This window comes from Dendronephthya gigantea, unplaced genomic scaffold, assembly GCF_004324835.1.
Source record: "Dendronephthya gigantea isolate DGI-Jeju-01 unplaced genomic scaffold, DenGig_1.0 000026F, whole genome shotgun sequence".
In the NCBI taxonomy this organism is placed as follows: Eukaryota; Metazoa; Cnidaria; class Anthozoa; order Malacalcyonacea; family Nephtheidae; genus Dendronephthya; species Dendronephthya gigantea.
The window spans coordinates 1,689,903-1,715,993 of record NW_021163036.1 but is presented as its reverse complement, the minus strand read 5'-3'; the positions used below and the strand labels follow the sequence as shown (position 1 = coordinate 1,715,993).

At 38.1% G+C, this 26,091-nt stretch overlaps 2 protein-coding genes across 2 annotated transcripts; both read left to right on the top strand.

Moving 5' to 3' along the window:
• The first annotated feature begins 392 nt into the window (after positions 1–392).
• Positions 393–9,225, top strand: LOC114523257 (Bardet-Biedl syndrome 2 protein homolog). Its single transcript, XM_028544123.1, has 18 exons — positions 393–521; positions 1,134–1,346; positions 1,440–1,565; positions 1,636–1,698; positions 1,853–1,930; positions 2,301–2,405; positions 2,651–2,737; positions 2,854–2,989; positions 3,064–3,203; positions 3,309–3,637; positions 4,284–4,325; positions 4,403–4,487; positions 4,672–4,803; positions 4,901–4,975; positions 5,324–5,386; positions 7,820–7,932; positions 8,387–8,535; positions 8,906–9,225. Exons 1-18 carry the CDS (start codon positions 393–395, stop codon positions 9,004–9,006), a joined length of 2,166 nt encoding a protein of 721 aa, XP_028399924.1. The 3' UTR covers positions 9,007–9,225.
• Positions 9,226–12,172: 2,947 nt separating this feature from the next.
• LOC114523207 (myb-related protein B-like) lies at positions 12,173–26,049 on the top strand. Its single transcript, XM_028544067.1, has 16 exons — positions 12,173–12,289; positions 13,212–13,326; positions 17,915–18,067; positions 18,466–18,569; positions 18,800–18,928; positions 19,045–19,141; positions 19,282–19,315; positions 19,434–19,602; positions 22,631–22,851; positions 22,998–23,052; positions 23,125–23,209; positions 23,763–24,116; positions 24,420–24,671; positions 24,819–25,013; positions 25,208–25,288; positions 25,484–26,049. The coding sequence occupies exons 1-16, from the start codon at positions 12,264–12,266 to the stop codon at positions 25,622–25,624; spliced, it is 2,211 nt and encodes a 736-aa protein (XP_028399868.1). The 5' UTR covers positions 12,173–12,263; the 3' UTR covers positions 25,625–26,049.
• The last annotated feature ends 42 nt before the right edge of the window (positions 26,050–26,091 follow it).

Sequence of the window (26,091 nt, the reverse complement as noted above, 5' to 3'; positions counted from 1 at the left end):
AGTGACGGTTTGCTCTGGGGGTTTTAAGACGGTATTCAAAGTTGGCTATCTTTGAAATTGGGAACCGGGAAACAGGGAACCGGAGGAAATGCGCAGCGGGAGAAATGAGGAACGGGAGAACTGAGGCATCGCGCAAACCGGGCGAACTTGGAAACAGGGGAACGGGGGAACCAGTACAGGGAGGAGCGGGAGAAAGGAGAATGGGGAATTCCCTCTAAAGTGCGTCCGGGTTCAATCGCCCACCTATCGAGTGCGTCCGTACACACATCGGCTAACCATCGGAACGTAGCAACAACAAACTCTAGCAGTGTAAATATATTGTTTTGAACAGGAAAATTGATAAATTTTGTCTTGAATAAACCACCGATCTTCACTATGATGAGTTGAGAAGAATGGCAATCTTGTTCCTATACTTCCTATTCACTTTAAAACTTGACCAAAAAATCTATTCTCGTCGGATAACGATTGGAAAATACGATGGACAGAGGCCATGTCTTACAGCAGCCACAACTGCAGGAAAGGTTAGATGAAGTTTTAGATGTTGTTTACAGATCGTATCGTTTGTGTTTCTTGTCGATCCTCTTATTTTTCGTACATTTTTGTATTGTTCACTTTGAGTCAATGATGGCCCTGTACCTGTCAATGTAATGTGTACAGTGCCTACAGACTATAGACCATATAACGAATTAGAGCTTTTGTGGTTTTTGTCCTAACTGCTTAAAAAGACACAAACCACGACAGCTTATTGTAGAATACTACCTACACTGGACCACCATGTTTGAGATATCTTTCTCAGGTAGTTCAGACACAAACCACAACAGCTTATTGTAGAATACTACCTACACTGGACCACCATGTTTGAGATATCTTTCTCAGGTAGTTCAGACACAAACCACGACAGCTTATTGTAGAATACTACCTACACTGGACCACCACATTTGAGATATCTTTCTCAGGTAGTTCAGACACAAACCACGACAGCTTATTGTAGAATACTACCTACATTGGACCACCACATTTGAGATATCTTTCTCAGGTAGTTCAGACACAAACCATGAAAGCTTATTGTAGAAAACTACCTACACTGGACCACCACATTTGAGATATCTTCCTACAAGTCTATGTCATTTCAGGTATTTGTGCACAACCCTCACAGTAAAGCTACTGAAGGAGGCCGTGTTACGACAGTCAATTCAGACATTAGTCTACTGAATATTAACCAACAAATCTCTGCGGTATGTGCTGGTCAACTGGGTGGATACGAGAATGATATTCTGGTCGTCGGCACTCCTACCAATCTTTTGGCTTATAATGTTCAAAATAATTCGGATGTTTTTTATAAAGATGTAAGTGAGGATTCAGGATTAAAGCTATTTAGTTCTTCAAATGATAAAATGGTGTACCTCAAGGAGTATTATTATATGCTACTAATTTTTTAGGTTCCTGATGGTGTGAATGTTTTGACAATTGGTGAGCTAGGCAACACTGGCACGCCACTGGCAATAGCTGGTGGAAATTGTTCTTTGCAAGGTTTTGATTTTGAGGGAAATGATCTTTTCTGGACAGTAAGTATGCATCGTTGCATTTGTCTTAATAGACCTTTCTTATAATGACGTCAATGTGGTAAATTGTTAGGTTACTGGTGATAATGTTAGTTCGTTGGCACTTTGTGACTATACTGGGGATGGTCAAAATGAGGTACTGTACCATACTTTAGCAAGTTCTACTTGTCTTCTGCCTTTACAACTGTGCAAAGAAGCCATATTAACAGAATGGCAATGCTGTCTGTTGCATTCTGTCATTAATATAATAATTTTTGTTGGTGACATTATTTCAAACCATTGAACTGCAGCTATTGGTTGGCTCGGAGGATTTTGATATCCGCGTTTTCAAAGAGGATGAGATGATTAATGAAATGACTGAAACAGAGGTTGGTTTGTTCTTATATCAGCTAGAAACATATAGCCTCATACTGACCCACCTGACAAAGTCACTCAGGTCGAAACGTCCAATTGCCACTTGCATAAAAGACTGTACTTCTGAGTTAACTAGGATTTAACTAGATGCAAAATGTAGTTTAAAGTTTTATACAACCAGCCCCAGACATTTTTCGTCTATTTTAGTCAGCTTTTATACCACATTTTATGTCTAGTTATTAGGGTTAGTTCCCTGGTTATTTGAAAACAAATCTTCTTTTAAACGTGGCTGATTTTGAGAAGTCCCATTTAAGCTCATTCTAAGCTTTTTGCACGAGAGTCCCAATGATTTACATGGAGCGTTTTTTGAAAACTATCGCGTAGGCAATCATATCTCTTTGTACGCTTTATGGAGGAAGATTTGGATACGCCTTGGCTAACGGAACAGTCGGAGTTTATGAAAAAAACAACCGTCTCTGGCGTATTAAGGTAATAGTTGGTTTTCCTGCAAACCACATCAAAATAAATCGTCTTAAGGTCTGTTCACACGATCCAATTTTGTTGGGATCCATTCGTACTTCTGACGTATGAAATATAGTCGGCTACTGGTTAAGCCGTTGTGCATTGGCTTCAGTGGATTTGCTGCTGATATACATTACATGACAACAGACTATAAAACATCCATCAGAAGTGAATTGGATCCAAAATTATAAAGGCCTATATTTCGTTCTTAGTCTAAGAATCAAGCGGTCGCCTTGTGCAGTTATGATTTAAATGGTGATGGTATCCCTGAACTTATAACTGGATGGAGCAACGGAAAGGTAGCCTCGTTTTTTTGAAATTACCGACAGAAATTCGTCCATATTGATAGAAAGGTATATGTACAGTTTCGTATGGAACTTGAATTCACGAATAATCACTGTTTTGTTGCATTTAGATTGATGCACGCAACGAAAAAACGGGCGAAGTTATTTTCAAAGACAACCTGCCAACCTCTTTGGCTGGCATTGTGAAAGGGGATTACAGACTGGATGGGAAAGAGGAGCTTATCTGTTGTTCTGTTGATGGCGAAGGTACATAAGGGGATCATCTTTCCTTGTTGTTCACGATTAAATTGAAAAGCTGAGATTTGATTTCCCCATTTTAGTGCGTGGCTACCTTCCATCAGCTCCTCAAGCGAAAGGTAATCTCATGGGCGTAGATCTTGCACAAGAAACGTTGAGAGATTTGAATCAAAAGAGACAAAATTTGATGCTGGAACTTAAGAACTATGAGGAAAACCTAAAGGTATACATATATGTACTGCTGTATATCGCAGTGTATTGTAATGTAGCGTCGTGTACAGCGTTGTACCCAAGTGTACTAGACTATTCTGTATATAAATATTACAAGGTCGGGCAATCAATGCAATCAAGTGGCGGTGTAGACGTCGACCAATCAAAACTGGGGATTATTCCCGCCAATACTCAACTCCAAACCTCTCTTCACGTGAACCCGGGCTCAGAGCACGTGCAGCCCTCCGTAGAGTTAGCTATAGCCACGAGTAACGAGATGATCATACGAGCGGTTATGTTGTTTGCTGAGGGAATCTTTGATGGGGAGTGTCACGTAGCTCATCCACTACAAACGAACCTCAGTAATAGCTTACAGATTTCTATCGTACCACCGAGAGACTATCCCGTAGACTTACATATCAAAGCTTTTGTGGGAACAAAGACAAGGTGGGATAAGAGTAAAAATTTGTTCAGGGTTTAGACAAATAAAGTTATTTTAGTTTAGGTCTCTTGCTGTAATAACACTAGATCAATAAGAGATGATCCTTACTGGACCTCTAGGAAGAACAGTTTAGAACTGATAGAGATATCCAGTATAAATAAAGTTAGTTTAGTTTAGGTTTTCTCCTGTAGTAACACTGGATCAATAAGAGATGATCCTTACTGCACCTCTAGGAGAACAGTTTAGAACTGATAGAGCTATCCAATATAAATAAAGTTAGTTTAGTTCAGGTTTCCTCCTGTAGTAACATTGGATCAATAAGAGATGATCCTTACTGGGCCTCTAGGAAGAACAGTTTAGAACTGATAGAGCTATCCAGTATAAATAAAGTTAGTTTAGTTCAGGTTTCCTCCTGTAGTAACATTGGATCAATACGAGATGATCCTTACTGGACCTCTAGGAAGAACAGTTTAGAACTGATAGAACTATCCAGTATAGATAAAGTTAGTTTAGTTTAGGTTTCCTTCTGTAGTAACACTGGATGAATAAAAGATGATCCTTAGTGGACCTCTAGGAAGAACAGTTTAGAACTGATAGACCTATCTAGTATAAATAAAGTTTGTCTGAGTTACTCTTTTTTTCTACCCCCAGTTCACAGTTTCACGTGTTTGAAATCACCCGGCAACTTCCAAGGTACAAACAAAAGATTTTGTCCTTTTATTTACCGATGTCAGTATTATCTTTGATAAATTTCAATTATTTTTCTGCAGATTCGCGTTATACACATTACATCCAGGAGAGGTTCTGGAGCCTTCGTCCAGTGTGGAGTTTCACATCAACGAGCGAGTTAACAGGGTGAGTAAACATTCTGTTACCTTTTCACCAGAGTTAGCCTTAAAATAAGCCAGGAAGAATTGTTCTAAAACCATGATTTCTAATGATAAGTAGAACGGGAAGGTCCCTTTGGAAATTACAAATCAAGAAATAAAGTATCGAGAACTCACAGTGAATCATTTCTGAATATTTTTTTATATTCTAGGTTGTTTTATGGATTAATCAGAATTTCCTTCTTTTGGAGGAAATTGAGGCTGTTGATGGTCGACTGAACGTTGCTTTTCAATCTCTGCGAACTCACACCCCCCTGGTCATTAGAATGCAACAGAATGGAGCAGTATGCAACTTTTATTTGATTAGATACAAAATTAGCCTCAATATTCTGGTGGTATAGTGGTTTGATAGAATGAACTTGGTATTTGTTTGATTGCTAGGTTATCATCAAGACCGACGATATGGATCTTGCGGGTGAAGTTATTCAAGCTATGACATCATTTCTTAAGATTGAGGTACAGTACGGTACAATGAGGTGCAGTGTGGTACCGTGCGGTACAGTGAGGTGCTGTGTGGTACAGTACGGTACAGTGGGGTACATTACGGTACAGTGAGGTACAGTACGGTACAATGTGGTACAGTACGGTACAGTGTGGTACAGTTAGGTACTGTGTGATACAATACGGTACAGTGTGGTACAGTACGATACAGTGAGGTACATTACGGTACCGTGAGCTACAGTACGGTACGGTGTAGTGAAGTATCGTGAGAAGATGAGGTGCTGTGTGGTAAAGTTCTGCACTCTCTCCCTACACTGGACTATCAGCATGTTTTTGTTTATTTGATGTTTTGTGTTCTGTTAGGAGTTACAGACAACTGCGGACTTTCCAATTCAGATGGAAGAACTCAGCAACATTTTAGTCAAGGTACTGTTGCAAACGAACACAAACCAAAAACGGACGATGGTTATTCTTACAGCACGTGATACAACACACAAAGCATTGTCAGGGCTATTATCTTTCACCTTTTACAGCAATTTGCAGCGGAAACTCTGCAGTTTTATTCTAAGTCTCATTAGTGGTGGTATTGGATTTCATTGAACGTGTCTTGATAGTTTATATAACCAGAATCATCATTCATTGAGTGCTCTCAAACGATAATGGACTCCCCCCAGCGATGTATTTGAACATCCACAGAAATTGTCAATTGATATTTTCAATTGTAATGTGCATCTGTCAAAACGATAAATGAGAAACGGTCGAAAACTTGCAGTGTTTACTTAAACCTAATCATTTATTCTTAAGTGTTTACTGTGTTGCAAGATTCTGTATCGCAAAATTCGATACACGATTTGCCAAATACGTGCAATCAGTCTTCTGCGAAGGAATATAGGAGGAGTTGGAGGAGTGTAACTTAGTGTCCTTTTCGCCTTTTGTCTTTACTAGAACTTGTTCAATCAGCTGACTTTAATTATAATAACTTGTAGGTACACCACGTAAGTATTAAATACTGCAAAGCTTTCGGTCCGTTAACCCGGACCTTCATCAGTGCAATTACTTGAATACACGTTTGCGCGTCACTTAAATATCATGTTAGTCGTGATTAGTTTGCTCGCGCTATTAATTAAACGGTTTCATTTAATTAAGTTCTAATTAATGCGCGCGCCCTAGACAAGTATTTGACTAAGAGACACCGAAAAGAGCACGCCACGTACTATTAAGTGGCTTTCCCTCTTGGACGATAGTTTGATGTTTATAAATTTCAATAGATTCTCTCATTTTACGAGAGACAGTAAACTTATCGTTTGCTAAAATGGTAGCATCGTTCCATTTAATGCGATGATCATAAGTCCATGCATGGTGAGCTACTGCAGACTTATCCAGTTTACCTTTCTCGCAGTTCGTCTTATGTTCTTTAAGACGTATTGAGAGATTTCTACCGGTCTCTCCAATGTAAACCAAACCACATTCACATGGAATGCGGTACACACCAGGTTTCTGTTGTTCATCGACGCCATCCTTGTGTGTGTAAAGAGCGCGAAACAATTTGTTATTGCTAGAATGGTAAACTTGTATTCCAACTTCTTTTAAAATCCTAACGATTTTATATGAAGCTGGGCCAATATATGGTAAACAGACAGAGGATGGCCCAGCTTCATATAAAATCGTTAGGATTTTAAAAGAAGTTGGAATACAAGTTTACCATTCTAGCAATAACAAATTGTTTCGCGCTCTTTACACACACAAGGATGGCGTCGATGAACAACAGAAACCTGGTGTGTACCGCATTCCATGTGAATGTGGTTTGGTTTACATTGGAGAGACCGGTAGAAATCTCTCAATACGTCTTAAAGAACATAAGACGAACTGCGAGAAAGGTAAACTGGATAAGTCTGCAGTAGCTCACCATGCATGGACTTATGATCATCGCATTAAATGGAACGATGCTACCATTTTAGCAAACGATAAGTTTACTGTCTCTCGTAAAATGAGAGAATCTATTGAAATTTATAAACATCAAACTATCGTCCAAGAGGGAAAGCCACTTAATAGTACGTGGCGTGCTCTTTTCGGTGTCTCTTAGTCAAATACTTGTCTAGGGCGCGCGCATTAATTAGAACTTAATTAAATGAAACCGTTTAATTAATAGCGCGAGCAAACTAATCACGACTAACATGATATTTAAGTGACGCGCAAACGTGTATTCAAGTAATTGCACTGATGAAGGTCCGGGTTAACGGACCGAAAGCTTTGCAGTATTTAATACTTACGTGGTGTACCTACAAGTTATTATAATTACTAAAGTCGCCATGCAATCATACAAGAAAATTATTACAGCTGACTTTAGTTCAAAGGTTGCCAGGGTTTTTTAAAACAAGCCTACTTTACCAAATGTAGATTGTCCTTGACAGTAACCTTTCTTGGAGCAAAGGCGTTTTATTTTTCCCTATTCTGTTTTGTTCAAGATGTCCAATTGTATATATTCTTATATCAAAATATACTTTATTAGTATGCAAACTGCAATATGCTACTGGACACAAACACTTCTGTATGACCTGGATTCTTAGACCTGTCCATGCATCATTGACCCTCTACTTATAACTATGTGCCACTAATCCATCTCAAAATTTCTGCAGCAAATGAATTATCTCTATTGACCCATTTAAACTTAGAATTTCTGTACGATCTCGTCTTTTAATGGATGTAAACGAGCGAGGGGTTAGGGATGCTCTGATGTATAAGTGTCGTTATTTTTAAAAATCCGTACTGAACTTAGTAAACTTACTCACTCGTTCTCATCTGTCAAAAGAAGAAGATCTCAGCAAAAATTTAATGTATAAACTGGACTCATTTTTGCAGGTCGATGAACTACATTCGGCAGGACAGAAATTGACGGCGGAGATGGCGGATCATTCTAATCTTATTCGTAGCCTCGTTGTCAGAGCCGAAGATGCAAGACTCATGGGTGACATGTAAGTAAGGGTAGGGTGGGGATGAATGTCGGGATTTGAATAGTCAATTATAAGGCACTTCTTGGAACACCAGATTCAGTTCTCCTAGAGGTCCAGTAAGGATCATCTCTTATTGATCCAGTGTCACTACAGGAGGAAACCTAAACTAAACTAACTTTATTTACACTGGATAGCTCTATCAGTTCTAAGCACTTCTTCCTAAAGTTCCAGTAAGGATCATCTCTTATTGATCCAGTGTTATTACAGGAGGAAACCTAAACTAAACTAACTTTATTTATACTGGATAGCTCTATCAGTTCTAAACTGTTCTTCCTAGAGGTCCAGTAAGGATCATCTCTTATTGATCCAGTGTTACTACAGGAGGAAACCTAAACTAAACTAACTTTATTTACCTAACTACACTGGATAGCTCTATCGATTTTAAACTGTTCTTGAATAACTGTTTCTCTTTTAGGAAAAATATGAGACGAGGCTACATGGAACTCTATGACCTGAATCGTGATCTTGTGAATGGATATAAAATTCGTTGCAACAACCACACTGAGTTATTGAGTTGTCTAAAAATGGTCAACCAAGTCATACAACGAGCAGGGAATCTGAGGGGTAAGTTTGTACCATTTCAATCGATATAACAACTGAATAATTATATCTTGACCACTCAAGTTGGAACCTTTTAAGCTGAGTTCCCCACGAATATCACGTTACCCATTGTCCGTCATTACTCTAGTCCGTCAATGGGATGTCTGACCAGTCACGCTGACTTGGCTTCTCTGCCATTACTTAAAATATCGAGGACTATTTTTTAATCCTGAGTGACTTGCCTGTATGTTCCCAGTCAACTCTAGAGGTTTTATGTCTGTCTAAACGGGTATAGCTTATATATAAAAGCTTTCATCGGATTTTGGCGTGAAAATACTATTTCGTATATAATCTTTTTAATCTTTCTTAATCCCCTAATCCCCCTATTTTGTAGTTGGCAAGCACAAGGCAAACGTGATTTCCTCATGTCGTCAGGCAATCAAGTCTAGCAATATGTCGTCTCTGTTTAAAATCATAAAGGCCGGAGCCCAGTAAACTGTGCTTATTTTCATTGAAGACTGAAGATCCCGCGTACCTCGATAAAGGATGCAGTTACCATGTTAACAAACTGTACAATTTCTTCAAAGACCAAAGTGTCGGTGTACATATAGCTATACAAGACTTTATGATATACGAATTTCTTTTTCTTATCTTGTCATGATGGTCCTTCAAAGCTTAACATCAGACGAATACGAGAATTATCATGCACCATTATATAACATGTTTTGCTTTCGCTAACGCTGATCGGGGTGAATTCTCCAAATTAAGATTTTTTAGACTCCCATCGCACGCGTTTGGTCAATCTCTACTTTCTGTTTACGAAGGCATGTACGGACATCACTTATACACTCGTGGACATACGGATGAACACAGTTCTCTCAATTCTATTTATTTACGAGAAACGTATACAAGAGTTACATGAAAATATACAAATACAAGTTACATAAAGAAATCGATTTAGACTAATGCTTGGCTCTGCTGCATGCGTAGCTCTGTTTTAATTGACCAAAAGAACGAATTGAAAATTCATAATTGAGTCACTTGTACGTGCAAGAGCTTGCTTCCTATCCGTAAACAACTTGTTATTCTGCCACCTTCTTGCTTCATTACCATTTACCAACAAAGAGCTCGCATTTGTCGTAAACAACTAATGATGCGGACGTGATTTAAAACGCTCAAATCCTTGTTTTTCTTTCGTTTTGCGATGTTTTACGATATTACGTCACGCCATACATACACGAATCATCAATCAGAGAGCTGGGAAACAGAGAGAAAGAAATACTCAGAATACTTAACGCAATGTTTTGAACTCATACGAGCAACCAGATATTGGCATAGTATAATAAACGAAACGTTGATACATGATGCATTATATTCAGGAAAGAAACAAAACAGTATTCAATAAATTGATGCTATCGCACAGCAGAAATCCATGCCTAAATGTTGTACCAGTTCTAAACTGTTCTTCGTAGAAAGTCTTCATTGGGTGAACTCTCTCTTATATACAGTTGGCCAGTATTATTGGCCGATTATTCCGCTGATAGCTAAGAGTTCACACTCCCATGATAAAATTAATGTAACCTCAACCATATGCTTGATTGAGTCTGATAGGAAAAGGACCATTCCTATATTGTGCAATCTTGATGCACACCCTGATTAAGGGCGCTTCCTTATTGTTAAATGCCCATAACATTGAAGGGTTTGAACTTTTGGAATAAAACCTAATGATATGTTTGCCTTTAAGATTAATGTCTTACGTGATATAGCATTCGTTACGATATGTCGATACATATAGACTATAGTCTATTAACATCAGCTCTCTCATGCTTCTGTGTATGAACGATTTTAGATTGGTGAAATTTGTCTGTAACCAGCGTTGAGTTTCTAGAGAATAAAATGGTCTGACTTCAATGATTCAATTTCCATTTATAATAAGCTATTTTGTATCAAGACTATACCAGTTTGCGGCTGTGGTAAAACCCTAGTGAATCCCAAGAAAATTTAAATCCCACGCATTATAAGGAATGCTGTTTTGCCATAGCTAAATCTTTACTAAGGATAACATACAAAGCCACGGTGGCAGCGTGTTCAAGTCTACAAATAGTTGAATGATTTCATCAACTGCCCAAAATATACACGAAAACGTCTCGATATTTCGAGCCAAGGACATCAAGAGGTTCTCTTGTCAGTCTGGTATATTTTAGGTTGTGATGAAAACATTTTAGGAAAAATATTTGAACATTAGTATTTCCTTATTCACGTCATGTGTATCCTATGGGTGTAGAATTCTTTAAATTTTTCAATTTTCAAGCAAAACTGTTCTTAATTGGTCCAAATGCTACAAAGAGACTCAAACATTGCAAGGGCCGGAAATTTGGCATGCTGATTCTTAAAGCATCTTGCACAAGACATGAGGAATTTAAGAAAATATAATCAATGAGATAATTAAGGGTCTTCAAATGTGGTAAAAAACTTGACAGCTCATTATGACAATGCTTCTTACTGGTTACCACGTTTAAGATAACTTTCTCATGTACAGTTCAGACACAAACTACGACAACAAACAACTTTTGAGATATCTTTTTCAAGTAGTTTAAACATCACGACAGTTTATATTGTAGAATACTACCTACACTGGACCACCACGTTTGAGATATCTTCCTCAGGTAGTTCAGACACAAACTACGACATCATTGTAGAATACTACCTACACTGGACTACCACGTTTGAGCTATCTTTCTCAGGTAGTTCAGACACAAACCACGACAGCTTATTGAAGAATACTACCTACACTAGACCACCACGTTTGAGATATCTTTTTTCAGGTAGTTCAGACACAAACCACGACAGCTTATTGAAGAAGAGTGCCTACACTAGACGGTTTTTGGACCACCACGTTTGAGATATCTTTTCAAGTGGTTCAGACCCAAATCACGACAATTATTATGAAGAATACTACCAACACTGGACCACCACGTCTGAAATTGTTGCAGTAGGCATTTCATTGAACGCTTCCTAAACTACATTACTACACTTGTCTTCCATGTTCGATTCAAAAAATTTGAGATATCGTTCCAAGTCATTTTTTAGTACATTACTCTGTAATGTGCATGTCCTCTAACGTACTCTTCAGTTCAAGAGATCTACTCGCATTCCAACTAACTTGTTTGACCGTGTGATGGCTGTTAAATGATTTGAAAAATTCTAATTTGGGACTGCAAACTGCTACTTCTTTCTACATGCAGCAAAAATGACGCGCTATGCATTCTTACTTGTAAGGCGTGCGTGCGTGGGAATTTTCAAACGCAATGACAACGAAAACGCGCCTATTTTGTTCTGCGTAATGTCTTGGTAAGAGCAGAGGCTAAGAGCTAAATCTTGAATATGAATATGTTATTATTGTGCTCACGAAGCGTCACGATTCGAGGGGAGAACGTCATCACGAGAACCGCCTATATGGGTGAATGCCTAATTAGCCCTCACCGGCGTAATATACTCACATACATGCATAGCAAGTAAATATTGGTATGCATAATTATGCGATGCGTACATTGTGTGGAAGGTGATTGGTCGAACGGAACAATTAAAATTAACGCCAGCCAATCACAGCGCTCGTGGGTGGCGGAGCATTTGAAGTTCTCAACCGCCATATTGGAAATGATGGTTCTCGTTTGAAGAGATCGTGTTGAAAATAAAAGCGAATTGTTGCCCCTTGAACCTCACTTCGATCGGACATTGTGGACAAGTTAGAGATGACAAAAATGGCAAGGTCCCAAAGGTACCGAATGTTGTTTGTTTTTTATTTAACGTCTTTTCGTACAACGGACAGATTTGAACCGAGATGCTTTGCATTGCAGCATTGGTTGTATATTTACATATATTAAATTTATTTATGGTACATTCTGTTGTGGATACTCGTAGTAATTTCATTGAAATTTTACATATTTTAACGTCAATCTACACTGCTTACAATTGAGGGGGAATCGTAGTTAAGGATATGTGTATTTCACGAGCGATCGAAGGGAAAATTCGTGTAAAATTTGACATTGACATTTGCATAGATGTTGTCTGCTTTGGCGCCTTTGTTGTCTTTCATCACCTATGCTGTCTGAAACATTCTTAAAGTTTTATCTTACTGTTTGAATTCGATTTATCCGGCATGTATTTGAAGAGAATTTAGGCTTGTTCCTTCTTTGTAAATTGGCGGAAGCATGAGTTTTGTTACGGAAGAAATGTGAAATTTTGCTCGGGTGATTACTATGATTTGCATGTTGTAGATACGTGTGTTTTATAATAGCTTATATGCATTTCAATGCAATTCGTGTAAAACATGATTGAACAAAAGAAGTGTCTACAAGAGACGCTTTAGGCACCAGTTGCCTTAGATTATATACAAAATGGTGCATATATGTTTGCATGACATTTCATTTGGCTCCTCAAAACGTGGATGAGAAATCTTTGCTTGTGAATGAAAATCAAAAATCTCTCATGCCAAAACTAAAAAACTTGTGTGTAGAGAGTGGTGTGTATTCACTGGAATGACTGCCTAGGTAAAGATAACTGTACACATGTACTAAAAGTGATAAACATCTCTCTAGTTTGATAACTGTTAAAGTTAATTATCAGCTGTTGCATCTGAACACAGGAGTCACTAGATATTATTTGCTTGTATTTTGATGTTATTATTCAATTAATTCCAGTGAAACTGAGTCAGAATTGGGATGTCGTTCATCCGCAAGTGATCAGGAAAGCTTTGGCAATATATTTGATAATAAATTAAAGAGAATTAATAAAGGTCGCTGGACAAAGGAAGAGGTATGGAGCATACACATTATTAATCATAGTGTAAACAACTCTGGGTTACAGTTCCAGCTGCTATCTTTCTTTTTGAGAAATGTTAGCCTATTGTTGTTGTTGTTTGAGAACTGTATCCAGGAGACTGCATTTGTTTACTGGTTACTGTCTCATTTTGGGCATGATTTGCAGAAAGTGACTGTCTTCCTAGTTTGCAGGTAGCATCTTCTCTCCCTAAACTCATGTTTTATCTTCCATGCTGAAGGTTTCTTTATTTGAACATCAAATTATTTTCAAAATCACACTGGTCACACAAATGTGTCTGTGTATCTTCTGACTAGCTGGCTTTCAGGTGCATTTCATCCATGACATATCACTTGATAGACAGTTCTAAAAATGCACCTAGTAATAGAGGTGAACATGCAACAAGTCGACAAAAATTTGAATTTTCATCACCATCCCAAGGGCATCAAAAGAAGTACTCGAAATATTTCGAAACTGGTTCATACAAATGTATATTCAAGATTTCTGTGTCTAGCTGGAATTTCATCTCGTATATGAAACATCAAAACCCAACTATTTAGGGAATAGATGTTTGAATGAAATTTGAACAACATCTGGCTTTACTGTCTTCTGACAGTTTTATCATTAAATTAAATCAGGCACGTTATTTGAAGTACCTTGCTCACTGTTGCACAACGGCTTTGAAAGCTTACCAAGCGCTTCATTGTTCTTTGAGTTTTAAGCATGTTTCATGTCATATATATGCTAAATATTATGCCGTAATTGTACATGCTAGATTGATATGTGCTATATGTATTGTAAATCTTGCCAATAATATCCAATTATTGTACAACTTCACAAGGAATCATAATCAAGTTTAATTCGCAACGAAGATGCTGTGAAAAGTTTTCAAAAATTTCACGTTTTCATGCAACTTCATATTAAACTTCCAACACAAGTGTAGCACCGTTCAAAAAGTATCCCATTTCGTTCGTTATCGATCAGAAATCGTGCTGACTCCTAAGACAAAGCCCTTCAAAACACAAACGGATCGAGTCTTATCCAAGACTTCTTTAGTGAACCATAGCCTGACCATCGGGGCGTACAGAAAGAATGTCAATTATCATGCACCAATTTTTTTACAGGCTCTGCGACTTAATTCTGCGCGCAAAATAGGGTTGAACTTGAGCTTGCAGACTGAAAACTGGCACCGCGACAGTTTAACCGTCAGATTACTCTTGTTTTTCTTGGGTTTCCTAATTGTCTTTATGAAGTGTTATGTTGAAATGACGTATATTTGTGGTATAGCTACACTTTGTGTTTACACAATGCATCACTCACTATAGCATCCTGGTTTGGTCACGAAAACTATAATATTACGTGCAACGATATTGTGGTCGGTAAAGAGCTTATAGCTTTTAAAATTTCAAGAGCTGTCACAAATGAAACGAACGATATGTAACGATTATCATGTTTAAAAAGTCACGGACAACCGCACCAATAACTCAACAAATATTCACTGATTGTAGTACAACCATGTTTAGCTACTAGGAATTCAGACGTGTGTCGATAGAAGTTTCCCGCAAGGCCGTCTTGTTTATATCTTATTTCGCCAAGTTGTCACACGCTGCTGCTGCTGCCAAAAATGGCCTCGTTTCCCTCCCAGTTCTTGTGACGTCACAATAATATCTGACGTCATTTGATTGTTTGGTCGGGCTAGTTTGAGCCACTGAGTGAAGAAGACGAAGCTCAGAAGGGAAATAGTTTTTCGAAAGTGATATCGTGGTGTTGTTTGGGGTTTATTCTAAGACCTCAATATTGATAACTGCATGTGTGTAGGTTGCACTGACGTCAAAAAGATTGAAATATTCAGAATGTGTCTTGTGCATGTGAAATATAGAGAAAATATTTGCGTTCCAAAATATTCCAAAACATAAGTTTTTCCGTTAATCAAAATACCTCAGTACTAGTGAACGTTTTACAGCATTCGTTTGTAACGTTCGTGCAATTTTAACTTGGCTACAGCAGAGTTATTTGCACGAGTTGTAACCTGTGAAGTTTATCGTAAGTTCCTGGAAGGACTGGGCAGGTCTGCTGTTTTAACAAACACGGATGTCATGTTTCTCGTCTCCTTCTCAATTTGTTTAACTTCGAATGACTAAGCATTCCGCCATCTGAGATCGATACTTTAGTCGCATGTCACATGCACTCAGGCTCGTTTCAAAGATGGGAAGTGAATTCTGTCTGTGTAACTACTGCTCTGTGTAATAACAATTGATAACAACAATTAAACACCGCATGCCAAGAATTTCGAGTGCGGCCATGCCTTGTAAGTTAAACAATCTGTTTTCAATATTCCTCTCAACTGTGCACGATTTCACATTCAAGCGCAATACATACGGCAAGATATTTTTTTAAAAATAAGATGGAATTTATACGAACATGACGACCTTTGTGAAGACTTTCATGACGACGTAATTTTTTTAAATCAGTTACAGGCCATGAAGCAAATACACCTTTTTCTATATATATGAATTAGGCTTGTGCCGCGATTGATGACTTGCAATATTTTCCTGGTAGCTATAGTTTTAGCGTCTCTCAGATGGCAAGACACTCGTGCATGAGACTTGGAGTATATATATATAGCTAGGTCCTCGATTGATTCACCGTCGAGTAGTGAAAACATCACAAGAGCTCGTTAAGTTAGAAATTTGCCCTTGTATATCTAAACTATATCTACTTGATGCAGGCCAAATAGATTGCAACACATCACCCCCCCCCCTCCCTCGCGTGCGCCGAGTTCGACACGTTTTTGTAAAGATGTAGCTCTTTTGAATTGTTTTGCATTGCTTTGCCTTGAAACCCATGCACGGTGTTTATGTCGAGCGAAATACGTACTACGGGGGAGAAGAATATTTCGCTTTTCTTTTTGACGTCTATGATGCCTTAAAATATTATCGGTTTTCTTTTCCAAATAAAGACGCGATATTCTTGAGTCTTGAGTGTTTAAGAGTCCTCTTTTTAACTCCCCAAAACGTGATTAAAATGAAAACTTCCGAAGGGTGGAAAGCTGAGCCTATAAACATTTAATTCCACTCATTTACTCTCATTTACATAATAAATTACAAGTGCTTTCCCCCGGAGATGTTGTGGCAAATATCCGATACTCAACGTAAGAATTTTGTCCGCGTGCTGAGAATGTTTGGCATTGCTCTATAAGATATATGCGATGAAACTATCTTTAAGACACCAAACAAACGAATATTTTTAAAAAAATTCTCAAAAAATGTGACCATAAAAAGCTATATATTGCTCGTGTCTGAAGAATGATTCGCAAGTTAGTTAGATATCGTTCCTCAAAAGTTTCTTTTTTTTATCTTCTACAAATGAGAAAATGTCAGGCATATATGTAAGCGAATTTTGCTTCGTCAGTTTGGATCGAAAGCCATTTTTCAAGGTATATCATAGTACCTCTTTGACGTTCAATATACTTAATGACCACTTTGTCACGGTTAGTGCGTTTTGGCACGAGTGAATTAAACACGTATATGGTACAGAATATAGCTACGCTCTCAAGAAGTGCATTGTATAGTCTCGATAACTCAGGCATTCCGCATGTGTTTCCGTCTGTTTAAAAAAAAAGCCATAACTTTGATAAAAAGGTTGGACTGCCTTCCGAAGATCAACAAAGACGTACCCACATGCCATTTCAATAAATGACAAGGCTCTGTAAAGTGTACTATATATAGTGACATTACTTGTATGCGAGATAGAATTGATTCCTGTCTGTTTGGTTTCTTTTATAAAATGCGCTGTATTTCCCCTTCCAATGTTCCCCATGAAAATGATTTGAATAGCTAGGCCATTTCCCCTTTACATTAGGAGAATATCCAGTGTTGAAATGATGGAATAATCTGGTGAATGACTCAAAGAGATGATATATTCATCTTATTTGTTTATTTTATGCTTATAAACTTATTTACAAACGAGGGTCTTTCATGCTTTGCTGCTTTTTACGGTATAATAACTTTGTCGAAATCATCATGTAAAGAGTTAAGTAGGCTATATTATTATGTTTGCCTAAATTTCAAAAGAAGGTTACTCGTACTACAACTGAAACACTTCATTGATAAAAAATACAAACTAGTGGAAACTTGATGTGATATTATACCACTCTGTATTTGTCAAATTCTGACCAGCTATATTCAGTTCATGCTGGAATATAATTCCCACAGACGGTTCTTGGCGCAAAACAAAAAGGTCTCTTGTAAATAGAAAAGCAAAATTTACCACAAAATACTTTCCCTGGGAACCAATGGTATATTAGGTTCTAGTGTGATCTCCTTTGACGTCAGAAGATGAGAAATATTTCTTAAAAAAAAAGCTCCAACGAGTTTGTACGTCTATATCATTTTTGCATTTACTTTGACAACAATTGTGAGTTGTAAATGTTATTTACTGAACGTTGGCCAGAATGTGACATGGTATGTTAGGTTATTTTTAGTGTCGATTTTTTATTAAGACTATGCTTCGAGTTAGTGTTAAAGGTTCGGCTTAGTTTCAATATTTCTTCATTTATTCATCATGGTTACTTTTATTGCCTCAGGACGATAGATTGAAACATTTGGTGGAGTCTGAGAGCTCCGAGGACTGGGAGAAGATTGCGAGTTACTTTGATGACCGAAGTGAACATCAATGCCTTCATCGCTGGGAGAAAGTTCTTAATCCAGATCTCGTAAAAGGAGCTTGGACGAAAGAGGTGCGATGATTAATGATTTGTTTCGTTCTGCATGGGTTGTGTTGTTCCCCGCAGAGGTTGAGTGATGGTCCTTCCTAATTGATACAGTGATACTGCTTCACGAGGAAAGTGCAACTAAATTAATTAAATTGTTCTTCCTAGAGGTCCAGTAATAATAATCTCTTGTATTGATCCAGTGTTACTACAGGAGGAAACCTAAACTAAACTAACTTTATTTATACTGGATAAATATTAAAGCCCAACATAGTGCTTTCAGTAAAGCCATGAGAGACAATTAGACCATTTGAAAATAAAAAGAATATATTTGGTAGTAACGAATTTATTTATACTGGATAACTCTATCAGTAGACGTTTTTATGCTTCTCGTGAATGACTTATTACTGTGTCTCCCGCCACAGGAAGATCAACAAGTTGTCGAGTTGGTCCGGAGGTTTGGACCAAAACGATGGTCAACAATCGCGCAACATTTACCTGGGAGGATTGGGAAGCAGTGTAGGGAAAGGTAGGGTGAAGCAGGGTGAAGTTTCAGTGCTTTCTGTATGTAGTCTTGTGTGACGTCGAATAGAATGTCCGTACTCCGTCATGGAAAGATCTTTATAATGAAGAATTTTTAGTATGACTACAAGCAAACACCACACCACACAACTGAGAGTTTCACCCATTCTTCCTGTGTCTTTAAAATCTCTCCATCTATACCAGAGCAGTGTCAAAAGTAACGATTTCTTTAATCAGGTGGCACAACCATCTCAATCCAGCGATCAAGAAGACAGCGTGGACAGAAGAGGAAGATAAGATTATTTACGACGCTCATTCAAAGATAGGAAACAAGTGGGCAGAGATTGCTAAAATGGTCCCGGGGAGGTAGCAAAAGTTCTTTATCCTTTTTTAAACCCAACTCAGAAGTCGTGCAGGAATTTAAGGTCTAAAAAGAATACTTCTCAAAGAATCAATTCTCGATGCTTTTCAACTTGATACAGGACCGATAATGCGATAAAGAATCATTGGAACTCCACGATGAAAAAGCGCGTTGAAACTCAAGGCTATGAAGAATATAAAGAGAACAGATATAGAACAGTTAGTAAAAAGAACTGTTTTTACATGAGATCATTGATAATTCCTATACAGAAGAATATTGCCCCTTTTAACGACAAAGAATAGAAACCGCTGAAGGCTAAAAAACCCTAAGAGATTTATTTTTTCTTTGTTTTTTAAAGGGAAAATATTATAACAAAGTTTCAAGACAAAAGGGTAAGTTGATTCTCGCCTAGCGGTCATTTCAGTACTCAAACATTTTTGAAAAGATTATTTTCAATATAACCTTGCAACGAATCGAAACTGTTTGAACGAAATGTTTTTTTGTTTTTAGACAAAAGACGAGCTCACTGGTCCCATTGTGAAGTTTCCCGGGACAATCGCGCAATGCAAGCATATCAATCACAAGATCTTGTTGAGATTATACCGACCATTGCACGAGATACTACTCAACAGATTTCTTCCTCGTTTGCTGATTGCAAGAACATCACTAGCGATCAAAGGTTGGTCTGAATGATTTCACTGTTCAAATGAAGAAGAATTCCAGAAATAACACTGGATCAATAAGAGATGATCCTTACTGGACCTCTAGGAAGAACAGTTTAGAACTGATAGAGCTATCCAGCATAAATAAAGTTAGTTTAGTTTAGGTTTCCTCCTGTAGTAACACTGGATCAATAAGAGATGATCCTTACTGGAACTCTAGGAAGAACAGTTTAGAACTGATAGAGCTATCCAGTATAAATAAAGTTAGTTTAGTTTAGGTTTCCTCCTGTAGTAACACTGGATCAATAAGAGATGATCCTTACTGGACCTCTAGGAAGAACAGTTTAGAACTGATAGAGCTATCCAGTATAAATAAAGTTAGTTTAGTTTAGGTTTCCTCCTGTAGTAACACTGGATCAATAAGAGATGATCCTTACTGGACCTCTAGGAAGAACAGTTTAGAACTGATAGAGCTATCCAGTGTAAATAAAGTTAGTTTAGTTTAGGTTTCCTCCTGTAGTAACACTGGATCAATAAGAGATGATCCTTACTGGACCTCTCGGAAGAACAGTTTAGAACTGATAGAGCTATCCAGTATAAATAAAGTTAGTTTAGTTTAGGTTTCCTCCTGTAGTAACACTGGATCAATAAGAGATGATTCTTACTGGACCTCTCGGAAGAACAGTTTAGAACTGATAGAGCTATCCAGTATAAATAAAGTTAGTTTAGTTTAGGTTTCCTCCTGTAGTAACACTGGATCAATAAGAGATGATTCTTACTGGACCTCTAGGAAGAACAGTTTAGAACTGATAGAGCTATCCAGTATAAATAAAGTTAGTTTAGTTTAGGTTTCCTCCTGTAGTAACACTGGATCAATAAGAGATGATCCTTACTGGAACTCTAGGAAGAACAGTTTAGAACTGATAGAGTGCTATCCAGTATAAATAAAGTTAGTTTAGTTTAGGTTTCCTCCTGTAGTAACACTGGATCAATAAGAGATGATCCTTACTGGAACTCTAGGAAGAACAGTTTAGAACTGATAGAGTGCTATCCAGTATAAATAAAGTTAGTTTAGTTTAGGTTTCCTCCTGTAGTACACTGGATCAATAAGAGATGATCCTTACTGGAACTCTAGGAAGAACAGTTTAGAACTGATAGAGTGCTATCCAGTATAAATAAAGTTAGTTTAGTTTAGGTTTCCTCCTGTAGTAACACTGGATCAATAAGAGATGATCCTTACTGGACCTCTCGGAAGAACAGTTTAGAACTGATAGAGCTATCCAGTGTAAATAAAGTTAGTTTAGTTTAGGTTTCCTCCTGTAGTAACACTGGATCAATAAGAGATGATCCTTACTGGAGCTCTAGGAAGAACAGTTTAGAACTGATAGAGCTATCCAGTATAAATAAAGTTAGTTTAGTTTAGGTTTCCTCCTGTAGTAACACTGGATCAATAAGAGATGATCCTTACTGGAACTCTAGGAAGAACAGTTTAGAACTGATAGAGTGCTATCCAGTATAAATAAAGTTAGTTTAGTTTAGGTTTCCTCCTGTAGTAACACTGGATCAATAAGAGATGATCCTTACTGGAACTCTAGGAAGAACAGTTTAGAACTGATAGAGTGCTATCCAGTATAAATAAAGTTAGTTTAGTTTAGGTTTCCTCCTGTAGTAACACTGGATCAATAAGAGATGATCCTTACTGGAACTCTAGGAAGAACAGTTTAGAACTGATAGAGTGCTATCCAGTATAAATAAAGTTAGTTTAGTTTAGGTTTCCTCCTGTAGTAACACTGGATCAATAAGAGATGATCCTTACTGGAACTCTAGGAAGAACAGTTTAGAACTGATAGAGTGCTATCCAGTATAAATAAAGTTAGTTTAGTTTAGGTTTCCTCCTGTAGTAACACTGGATCAATAAGAGATGATCCTTACTGGACCTCGGAAGAACAGTTTAGAACTGATAGAGCTATCCAGTGTAAATAAAGTTAGTTTAGTTTAGGTTTCCTCCTGTAGTAACACTGGATCAATAAGAGATGATCCTTACTGGAGCTCTAGGAAGAACAGTTTAGAACTGATAGAGCTATCCAGTATAAATAAAGTTAGTTTAGTTTAGGTTCCTCCTGTGTAACACTGGATCAATAAGAGATGATCCTTACTGGAACTCTAGGAAGAACAGTTTAGAACTGAGAGTGCTATCCAGTATAAATAAGTTAGTTTAGTTTAGGTTTCCTCCTGTAGTAACACTGGATCAATAAGAGATGATCCTTACTGGAACTCTAGGAAGAACAGTTTAGAACTGATAGAGTGCTATCCAGTATAAATAAAGTTAGTTTAGTTTAGGTTCCTCCTGTAGTAACACTGGATCAATAAGAGATGATCCTTACTGGAACTCTAGGAAGAACAGTTTAGAACTGATAGAGTGCTATCCAGTATAAATAAAGTTAGTTTAGTTTAGGTTTCCTCCTGTAGTAACACTGGATCAATAAGAGATGATCCTTACTGGAACTCTAGGAAGAACAGTTTAGAACTGATAGAGTGCTATCCAGTATAAATAAAGTTAGTTTAGTTTAGGTTTCCTCCTGTAGTAACACTGGATCAATAAGAGATGATCCTTACTGGAGCTCTAGGAAGAACAGTTTAGAACTGATAGAGTTATCCAGTATAAATAAAGTTAGTTTAGTTTAGGTTTCCTCCTGTAGTAACACTGGATCAATAAGAGATGATCCTTACTGGACCTCTCGGAAGAACAGTTTAGAACTGATAGAGCTATCCAGTGTAAATAAAGTTAGTTTAGTTTAGGTTTCCTCCTGTAGTAACACTGGATCAATAAGAGATGATCCTTACTGGAGCTCTAGGAAGAACAGTTTAGAACTGATAGAGTTATCCAGTATAAATAAAGTTAGTTTAGTTTAGGTTTCCTCCTGTAGTAACACTGGATCAATAAGAGATGATCCTTACTGGAGCTCTAGGAAGAACAGTTTAGAACTGATAGAGTTATCCAGTATTCAGAAGTGGATGATTTACCCTATTTCAATTAATCTGCAGAAATGCCAACTCGACAGCAAACAGCGATGCCTGTCAAACGACGAACCCCAATGATATGTTGTCGCCATTGAGGACGATCACGGATGAACTGAAGGATCTTAAAGATCTTTTTGATCTTGATCAACAAACCTGGTCAGGAGTGAGTGGTTTTCTCGATGACTCCAGTCCAGACATGCACGCAGCGAAGAGGAGTGGCAAATGGAACTCGCCAGGAATGTTTGGTAGGGGATACAATTATACGTTTGTCATACTTGGAAGGGGGATATGAGGGAAAGAGGTTTGGCGAAAGGAGCAGAGGGAAGGGAAAGTGTGGTACTAAAAATGATGAAAATAAAGCTTTTAACACACGTATTTTGTCTCCATTCAGGCTGTCGATTGGATGGGAAAACAATAGCCTCTTTACAGAGCAGCAATGGAAAAGGGTATGTACTTTCCCAAGTGATCAACTACCCGTCACTTTTGTCTCACACCAATTCTGTTTTAAAATGTTACAGATCTCTCATTCCGATCACATCACCTCTTGTAACGAGCCGATTCCGCACACCTCCAGCTATCTTGAGAAAAGGCAAAAAGAGACGAGTATCTTTTTTAGTCTTGCTGAGTCGTCTTCCGCGTAACACCGGAGTTAACCCTTTACTGGGCTTCTAGGAATAACAGTTTAGAACTGATGGAGCTATCTAGTATAAATAAAGTTAGTTTAGTTTAGGTTTCCTCCTGTAGTAACACTGGATCAATAAGAGATGATCCTTACTGGACCTCTAGGAAGAACAGTTTAGAACTGATAGAGCTATCCAGTATAAATAAAGTTAGTTTAGTTTAGGTTTCCTCCTGTAGTAACACTGGATCAATAAGAGATGATCCTTACTGGACCTCTAGGAAGATCAGTTTAGAACTGATAGAGCTATCCAGTATAAATAAAGTTAGTTTAGTTTAGGTTTCTTCCTGTAGTAACACTGGATCAATAAGAGATGATCCTTACTGGACCTCTAGGAAGAACAGTTTAGAACTGATAGAACTATCCAGTATAAATAAAGTTAGTTTAGTTTAGGTTTCTTCCTGTAGTAACACTGGATTAATTTGAGATTGTAAAACCTTCGTCGTATTGTTCTCTTCCTTAACCTTCATCTCCCAGCGCGAGTCATGCAGTAATACTTCGTTAAATGCCACAACCTCCTCGCTGAACTCAACATCAGGGGCCACACCCCAGAGTACGCCGATAAAATCCCTTCCCTTTTCCCCCTCGCAGTTTTTCAACAGTCCAATCACGGCGAGAGGGGGAACCCTGATCTGTACCTCCACCCCCTGTTCCTCCCGGCCCACCCTCACATCGACACCAGTGTTTTCAAGAGACTGTCTCAACACGCCCAAGATCGAGGCAAACGGCACGTTCAGGACTCCTAAAATAAGACGATCATTGCTCACTGACAGTCCCCGTACACCCACGCCTTTCAAAGAAGCCTTAGCGACCTTCCAAGCTTCCACTATGGTAAGTTCAAACGTTTGAGTAGAAATGTTTGAGTAGAAATGTTTGAGTAAAAATGTTTGAGTAGAAATGTTTGAGTAGAAATGTTTGAGTAGAAATGTACAGGCTCTACCATCCACTCATCGACTTTCCTAGCGGAAATATTTTGTAAAAGATTTGGTATAAAACATTAAAAATCAAGCACTTATTCGAGCGGAAATATCGCAAAGGGATCGCTATGAAATGACTGAGATCTTCAACTGAACGAGTTGGAGTGTGAGTGAGCTTTTAGAATACAGCGTAAGTCGTGTTGTGTTCTCTGTGCAGGCAATGAACGGTCATTTGGAGCAGGATATCACGGAAATTATTGAACGAGACGAAGCTGAAGCCGCGCAGGAAATCATTCCGTCTTTACAACACGCTAACTGCTCTGTGGGAAACATGAGACAAACCTTGGAAGAGAGCTACCAGGCTGGCTTACCCCAGAGCATGTCAGAAACCTTTCTAACCACCGTGCAACCAATCATGTCATCCAACTCGGCCGAGCTCCCTAAGAACTCGACAGCTCCTGTTCACGTGGTAAGTGAATGGCTAAATCTTCTAGTTGAGGTGGGGTTGATAGGATCCGGCATCATGAGTTGAACGAGCCTTACATCTTTAGAACTGAGCGCAACTTTTCCTGTTAGCTGTATTATTAGTAACATACTGAGAAATATCTGTTTGTAGGAATTGGGGGATAATGGTCTGGACGCATCATACATTTCCCCGCTCTCTTCATCAGCAGTCAAACCTCACGATGTTTTTGGAGTAGGAGATGAATACGTGACGCCGAGTAAAACTCTTGACAATCATCATCATTTCAATGATTCGTATGGTCAAATATTAACTTTTGCTGCGGCAATCGAGGGTAGTCCCGTTCAGGTGAGCTAAAATACGATTCATAATATATTGTTATGTAAAAAGATGAATGTATTAATTTTAATCCTTGTTCTTGACTTGAGTCAGTGGCTGGAGTTCGTTGATACAGGACGATGTTAGTTGATGTCTTCTGTTCTGTATTGGGAAGAACAGTGTCTATAAACAACATCTAACATACAAATTATATTTTTGTGTAGGAAATTCAACAGAAGCCATCGCCAGTACCAAACTTTTTATCTTTCGAAACTCCAACTGGGAACCATAGTATATTATTCAAGGTTAGAAAGAAATGAAGTGTAATTACAACATTTCCATCACAATTCTAAGCATACTGTACAAGGAATAAAGAGTTGAGCAAACTCCAACGCCTGATTGTTTATTTGCTACCAGGAGGATATCACCTCTTCTAACATTGACAACTGCAGATTTTCTACTGAAAACTCGATTAACTTTCGTATTCATCTGAACTTTAGACATTTCAAGAAGTGGCGTGTGGACAGACAGAGGATCAGAAATTCCTGACAGAACAGGCGAGGCAGTTTGTCTACAGGCAAACTGCACGTTCACTTAAATTCACCCATCCTACGTACGAGCCCGAGATGGCCATGGTTTAAGGACAGCACGCAGCCCTGGCAAGCAGAAAACGAATAACTTCAGAAGCTTAAAGTGGTGCGACACGTTTCACGTTTGCATGTTGATCAAACTGAAAACAGAAGACACCTGGCTGCGGAATCAATAGAGTATTTAATGGAAATCGATGAAATAAAGAGGTGGTTATTATTAGTGAAAATGCTGGTTACTTTCTTCCATGCTGTAACTCTGCCCATTCGAGGCGTACGGTGATAAATTTGCGCAGGTCCAAATGATTGGGTCCCAGTGTCATATTTGAACGTCACTCATACCACTGATCTGGGTTGTTACACTGGACTTCGAACATATGAATTGTACAGACAATATGAGAATATGAGAATTTCAGAACCTATAATTGTTTCTTCTCTTCAAATGTTGCAGATTTTCCACTTTGCTTGAGATTTTTAAATTTGTCAAAAATGATGTAAATCAATGAATTAATACAAAATAA